The sequence below is a fragment of the Myxine glutinosa genome, chromosome 2 (assembly GCF_964187855.1).
Source record: "Myxine glutinosa chromosome 2, kmMyxGlut1.1, whole genome shotgun sequence".
Taxonomy (NCBI): Eukaryota; Metazoa; Chordata; class Myxini; order Myxiniformes; family Myxinidae; genus Myxine; species Myxine glutinosa.
This window is the reverse complement of record NC_136262.1, coordinates 167,325,064-167,332,563: the sequence shown is the minus strand read 5'-3', so window position 1 is coordinate 167,332,563 and position 7,500 is coordinate 167,325,064. Positions and strand designations below refer to the sequence as shown.

Genomic DNA, 7,500 nt, shown 5'->3' with positions numbered 1-7,500 from the left:
CTTCGTTGCACCAGAATGTGATTGTATGGCACCAGTAGTGAGTTTAGGACCTCCCCATACCTCCTCCCATCTTCCTCATGAAACAACAACAACAACAACAACAACTACAACAACAGCGCGCGGGGAGTGTGCGTCCTCACTCCGGCTTGGTTAGCCGCCATTGCCCATGTGCGCCGACGGGGTTACCACGAAGGGGCTGACTGTTGGCCCCTCGTCAAGGGCGGAGCCCGGTAACCCCCCGCACCCAATAAGAAGCAACGGGCCGATTCCATCTGGGGCGGAGCTAACGAGCCGAGGGCGTGTCACTCCCCGCTGGATATACGCAGCGACTTACCGGACGTGACGTCAGATGCGCCCCCAGCTTGGAAAGAGAAGTCGCCACCTCCGAGCGCTGAGAGACCTCCCGCATCTCTGGACCGGACCGGGTCGATTCTGCCCCTGAGCCAAGGTGCACCTTGAGCCTCGACTACCTGCCCTTCCTTGCCATCAATCCCTGTGTGAGTCAGTTTTGTTCTGTTTATCTGTGGTCTGTCGGGGCTACTATAAGACCGTGATTAAGTGCCCACCTTCCTATGCTGTCCCTCTTGTCCTTGTAATCTAAACGTTCCGCATATCCCATATTATAACCTCCTCCGGAGGTCTTGAGAACTGTACCCCTGGTGTCGTGTCATCTAACCCAGCCGTTGTGTCCTTTCCTTCATTGATCTAGCGTAGCGCGACTCGGTCAACGTTCGAGTATAATCGGGTAAACTGTGCAGACGCAGTCATACCAAACCGCTCGGTAAACTAACATCCAAAACCGCGTCTGTAACATTTGGTGTCAGGAGTGGGATTCGAACCCACGCCTCCAGGGGAGACTGCGACTAAATTTGTTAGGCCCAAATTTTGGAACACCAATTGTACCATTAGGGTAACATTTGGTGTCGGGAAGTGGGATTCGATCCGGAGCGCGTTTCACGCGCTCGAAATTATAACGGCGAAATTTGATTGTGTAGAGAAGAGAGTGAAGAGTCGAGTCGATCCAGGACCAAATTGAGGGACAAGAGGAGAGCGAAGCAGTGAGGGTAGCAGATTCGCAAAATAGCGTCGTCGCGCACGAGGTTACGGGCGCGCGAAATGGCGCCTCGCACATGGCCACGGCGCCCACGCCCGCGACCGTAGTAGCGCCGCTGGTAGATTTGAACCTTTTTTTAATACAAATGAAGGCCCTTATGGCCCAGAATAGTGAGCAAATGAGGGCTAATAGTGAGCGATTGGGTGAGCGATTGGAGGGCCAAATGGGGGTAATGAGGGACGAAGCGAGGGCTCAGAGTGAGCAATTGGGGGGTAATGGGAAACCAAATGGGGGTAATGAGGGACGAAGCGAGGGGTACCGGTGAGGGGTTAGACAAGAAATTTGGGAAGTTAGACAATAATTTTGAGGAGTTAGACAAGAAATTTGGGAAGTTAGACAATAATTTTAAGGGGTTAGACAACGGGATAAAAGAGGTGAGAAATGGGTTAATGGGGGTAGAAAACAGAATGGCCGCTCAAGAGAATCAAATGGAAGGGATGCAAAGGGGGTTAGAGGGGTTAGAAAACAGTATGGAAGGCAAATTGAGGGACATGAGGGACCAAGCGGAAAGGGAAGTTAAACAAATGGAGCAGCGGATAGAGGGGGTCAGAATGGGGGTAGAAACCAAACTGGATGCTCACAGGGAGGAAATGGAGCAGATGAGGGTGGCATCTGGGCAGGAGATGCAAGTGATGGGAGAGGAGATCAGAAGAGGTGTGAGTGAGGAGGTCGGAGGAGTGCGCGAGGAGGTGAGGCACTGTAAGGAGCACATGGAGAAGGAGGTGAGAAAGGGGACTGTAAAGTTACAAGGGGGCATAGAGGACCTGACGCAGGAGGTGGAACAGCTGACGGAGGGACAAAAAGGACTAACGGAGCAGGTTCAAAGGAACACTGCGGTATTAGGAGGGTTAAAAGCGACACAGAAAGAACTAAAAGACGACTTGATAGCGACGAAGAGGGAATGTCAGATGGTACGTGAGGGACTGACAACGAGGTTGGACGAGGTGATAGAGGTAATGGAGACGAAGGACCGGCAGGTGAGGACGCACATGGAAACGGTCAAGGTAGCCTTGGAGGACGAGCTTGATGAGACGGACCGGGGAATAAAAGAGGTGAAGCAGAAATTAGAATGAGTGGAAGAAGGGGTGAGCGAAATTAAGAAGCGACGGAGAGGGGATAAGAAAGAGATAAAAGAGGAGATAAAAGAATTGGTCCAAAGTCTGTGTTCGGATCGTGATGATGTGCTCATTAACCGGATGAGGGATTCACAGGTGATGGAGGAGAAGCGAAGAGGAAGAGGACCCGGTGTAAGTGGTGACCAATATGGTCGTGCGTATGATGCGCCAGGGGATTTAAGAAGCTTGGGCGTCGAGATGGACCCAGGTGTTCGTGAGAGGCCGTTGGTGAAGTGTGCGACAGGTCTGGTGTGCGAAAAAGGAGGTGTGCGAGAAAGTCCGACTCTGGGGTGTGTGAGGAAAAAGTGCGTGCCAAGGAGTGAGGATGCTGGCGAGAGTGAGTCGGTCGTAGCGCGTGTGCGAGGGAGCACATGGAAGCGCGGTGTGGTAAGTGTTACAGAGGGTGTGACGGGAGAGTGTGCGCAGGAGTGTGCGCGAGAAAGGTGTGTGACGGACAGGTGCATGGGGAAAGCGCATGCTGTCAAGAGTAAGGGAGAAGGCACGCCTATGGTGAGTGTTACAGAGGGTGTGACGGGAGAGTGTGCGCAAGAGTGTGCGCGAGAAAGGTGTGTGACGGACGGGTGCATGGGGAAAGAGTGCGTTGTCAAGAGTGGAGGTGAGAGTAGTGAGAGTGACAAGGAGCGTGAGTTGGTTGTGACAGGTGAGCGAGGATGTACACCTGGAATGGAAGGATGCACACCTGGAATGGTAGAGCGTGAGTGGGAATGCACGCTGGAATTGGTAGTGAGGCACGTGGTTGGGTGTGCGAATGAGAGCACACCTGTGATTGTCACAGAGGAGGTGACAGAGGAGGGGGCGCGAAGAGGTGTGGTGGTGAGGTGTGCGACCAACGAATGTGTGCCAAGGTGCTCGGTGGTCAGGTGTGTGACCAAGGCTGTGAGTGGAATGAGTGTACCTGGGTGTGTAAGGAAAGGTACGAGGAGCATGGGAACGGCTGGATGTGTGAGCAAGGAACGGGCTGCGGGGTGTAAGCATGCAGGTGAAGCATCGACGTTAAACGGAGCAGCGGTTAGAGCGACTTTTAGCCGAATCGGGCCCTCGGTGCGTGCTGGGCCTCGCTTTGAACGGCCGCGTCCGTGCTCCACTAGGCGGAGCGGGCAGGCCGATAGGAAGGGTCGTCATGGCGACCACTTTTTGTTGAGGCATTCCGGCAGGTCGAGATCGGGACATTGGATGGCTCCACGCCGGGGTGGTGCGTGGGATCTCGGCCCGGGTAAGCCCCCGTCCCTGCACCGAGTGCCAGACGCGTCCAGCCGCTGGCACAACACAACCCGCATTCATGGCTTGGCTTTACAAAGCCGAGCTTTAGAAGTGAATTGGCGCACCGAGAGGCATTAGTGAGTAGACTGTGTGATGAGGTTAGTGTTTTGGACCCAAAATTAGAAAAAAAACAATATTTGATGATTGGCAAGGGATTGGCAGTAATGATTGGCAGATGATGGGTAGTGATTGGCAAATTTTTGATTTGTTGAAAATTGATGTGCAAAATTGGTAGTGAGCGATGGGCCCGGTGGGTAAGGGTGGCATCCCTGCCACCCTTCCCATAGTGGGGCAAATGCGCAATAGCTTATGGGGTGGATGGCAGTGAAAACTAGCCCGGGTGGGTTAGGTTATATTGTTAGGGATCTAGCGAAGATGACATTAGGTGACGTTAAGGTTAGTTAGTGACTGATACCTGTAGTGGGGACGCAGGTAGATTAGTGTGGATTATAATGACGAGGGAGCGCAATAGTTTAAAGGGACGACTGGGAAGCGCAAGTTTCAGAGGGGAGTAGTTAGATGAGATGATGCTGTGTGAGAGCTGGACAGGTGTGTGGAGCAGTGTGGAGCAGTGGATGAGTAGTGAGTGTTGTGGATCAGCGCGAATGCGCTTGGGGAGAGAAGGGTGCAGGTGGCACCAAGAGTGAGAGCACAGGTGTGCAAGTGCAGGTGTGTGGAATATATGGAGCAGAGAATGAGTGGTGTGGAGAGAGTTGGAGTAAGTGGTACGGAGTGGTGTGCATGGTGCGAAGGTGTGGATGGGGAAGAGTGGACCCCTTTCATGAGTACCCGGGGCGGGTAGTGTAAGTGTTAGGTAGAGGGTATAGGTAAATTGTGGTTGGATATTGGCATTTGTGGTGCGGTTGCAGAATGGTATTGTGGATGGGTGCATTAGTGTTGTGGAAATGGCTGGGCGTGTAGCCTGTTAGTGTGTGTAGTTGGTTGGGCACTCCACCACTGTGAGGATGTCGGCCAGGTGAGGCCGCAGGTGGGCTCTGGGAGCCGTTAGTGTCAGTGGGGCCCGAGGATCCGGAGGATGGACCCGGGTAGCCCAGTGCCAGAGAGGGCACCGAGTGGGGAGAGCGCCAGAGGGCCTTCCCCAGGTAGTTAGGTTAGGGTAAGGAGCAGGTAAGCTTGGAGGCAACTGCAGTGGTGGAGGTGTGCAGGTGGGTAGACCCGCTGGGAGAGGTACACGCCACAGCCCAGAAATTGTGCGAGGGCACCGGGAGATGAATCGGGGGAGTGAGACCCCAAATTGAAAAGCACCACAGTTTGCTCAATGGGAATTGGTTTTTAGAACCCATAGTGTAAGTTGGCCAATGGATTGGCAGGGAAAGACCCCGGGTAATGTAAAGTTGTAAAAGTCATTTAGGAAATAGTTAGGATTGATGAACCTGTCGCACCATACGCAGCCACTTACCTGTGGTGATGATGATGACTCAACACCTGTGTTTTCTTTGTTCTGTGTGCAGGAAATGAGAATTGCTGTGTGGATTGGTGAGACGCATCACGACGTGGATGAGACATTGGGGTGATTCCATCTCTCCCTCCTTAGGAGGGACTGATGATGAATTGGTAATGGCAAATTTTGATGTTCAGTTGGAGATGGCAAATTTTGATGAGAGTTGAAAATGGCAAATTTGATTGGTTAGGAGGGAGAGAAGACGAATTTGGTTTATGGGAGGAACGGGGAAGACAGTAGGGACGTTTGTTGATTTGTAAAATAGATGTTTATGGGTAGTGTTGTGTTTTGTGGATACAGTAAGGGGTAAGGGAGGGGCCATGTAGGTTACCTGGTGGGGGGGGGGGGGGGCGTACGGTAGGAACGTACCTGTCTCACCTGGTTCCCAAGTGCCCCCAGTGTGCATTACCTTACATTGCGTGCACTTTTGCGCCCTTACCACCTTACTCACTTGTTTTCTTCTTTTGTCTCCCACCTCCGAGGATCTGGCTTTGGGGCAGAGAGAGAGGGGAGAGAGGTGCTGGCTCCGCAGTTGTGGGCCTGCACTTTCGCTGCTTGCTGCCGGGATCGATACACCATATGGACCGCAATGTTTGTGGCCGCCCACCATGGACCGCAGTCTTTTGCGGGCAAGCACCACCCGTTGATGAACCTATGGGTCAACGTGGCACCTATGTCATGCAGGTGAACCACTAATAGTTGGCCCCCTGACGGCCACAATACAGAAATGGACGCGGTTGGCGCCTTTCTTTATTTTTGAAAGAAGCAAGAAGGCCAAGTGCACCACATGAAGGCAAGACCAGCGGCAGAACATCGGCCGGCTGCGACACCACCAGTGATTTATGAACGCTTTATTGGTGCACCGGATGGTGCTGACTGTACATGATGGGGTGGTGCTTTTGGTGCTTGGATGGGGTGCTCTGCACATTATTAAAGGCCGTAAGGCCACAGAGCACTCGTGGGTTGGTGTATCGATGCTGGCATGCGTGCTCTCTCTATGCATAACATCTGCATGTGTTCCTCCAAAAACAGGTCCTGGATCGTAGTGTAAATATCAGTGTAGTCTGGTGTAAATAATGCTCCCTACCGGCTGTATGTGTAGTTTGAGAATTCTTTCCGCGATTCGGTTATCCTGTGGGTGTGTTTCTGTGAGGAGAAGGGTGCAACGTCGCAGGGGGACATATTTACTCATTTGTGAACATCTGTAAAACTGTCGCACTCAGGGTAGAGTTAATAGTAGAGGGAACTACATCTGAGTGCCACACTAACGTAGGTAAAAATTTATCGGGTCGGGACGCCCCGAGGGTAGAGAAGGGTGCAATGTTGCGGATATGGGATTTGGCCTCCATATCCGCTTGTAAATATTCCCCTATTTCCCCAATACTCCCCAACTATCCCCAATCCCCCATTCCCTAGTCCCATTGTCTGTAAACCACACTCTGTAGAACCGACCTTCCCCTTTTTCCCCCATTAAATGTCGTGCCCAGGTTCACCGCATCTCACGTAGACAACTATAGGACATCTTGCTATGTAGGACATCAACTATAGGACATCAACTATAGGACTGTTGGCCCCTCGTCAAGGGCGGAGCCCGGTAACCCCCCGCACCCAATAAGAAGCAACGGGCCGATTCCATCTGGGGCGGAGCTAACGAGCCGAGGGCGTGTCACTCCCCGCTGGATATACGCAGCGACTTACCGGACGTGACGTCAGATGCGCCCCCAGCTTGGAAAGAGAAGTCGCCACCTCCGAGCGCTGAGAGACCTCCCGCATCTCTGGACCGGACCGGGTCGATTCTGCCCCTGAGCCAAGGTGCACCTTGAGCCTCGACTACCTGCCCTTCCTTGCCATCAATCCCCGTGTGAGTCAGTTTTGTCCTGTTTATCTGTGGTCTGTCGGGGCTACTATAAGACCGTGATTATGTGCCCACCTTCCTATGCTGTCCCTCTTGTCCTTGTAATCTAAACGTTCCGCATATCCCATATTATAACCTCCTCCGGAGGTCTTGAGAACTGTACCCCTGGTGTCGTGTCATCTAACCCAGCCGTTGTGTCCTTTCCTTCATTGATCTAGCGTAGCGCGACTCGGCCAACGTTCGAGTATAATCGGGTAAACTGTGCAGACGCGGTCATACCAAACCGCTCGGTAAACTAACATCCAAAACCGCGTCTGTAACATTTTGGTGTACTATAAGACCGTGATTTTTAAGACTTCGCGACCGTACTAACGCATATAAGACCGTACTATAAGACTTCGCGGAACGCCTATGGTGAGTGTTACAGAGGGTGTGATGGGAGAGTGTGCGCAAGAGTGTGCGCGAGAAAGGTGTGTGACGGACAGGTGCATGAGGAAAGAGTGCGCTGTCGGGAGTAAGGGTGAGTGCGTTGTCAAGAATGGAGGTGAGAGTAGTGAGAGTGACAAGGAGCGTGAGTTGGTTGTGACAGGTGAGCGAGGATGTACACCTGGAATGGAAGGATGCACACCTGGAATGGTAGAGCGTGAGTGGGAATGCATGCTGGAATTGGTAG

The 7,500-nt window shown here is 52.7% G+C and overlaps 1 protein-coding gene across 4 annotated transcripts in view; it reads right to left on the bottom strand.

The window, feature by feature from the left end:
- Positions 1-7,500, bottom strand: part of PRELID1 (PRELI domain containing 1) — a 37,614-nt gene that overhangs the window by 27,870 nt on the left and 2,244 nt on the right. The window contains exon 1 of one of the 4 annotated variants that reach the window (XM_068106797.2): positions 335-488. The exons of the other annotated variants lie outside the window; for them this stretch is intronic. Within the exon in view, the coding sequence (XP_067962898.1) occupies positions 335-409 (75 nt within the window). The 5' untranslated portion in view covers positions 410-488. Of the gene's footprint in view, positions 1-334; positions 489-7,500 lie in introns of those variants that run through there. 4 annotated transcript variants of the gene reach the window in all.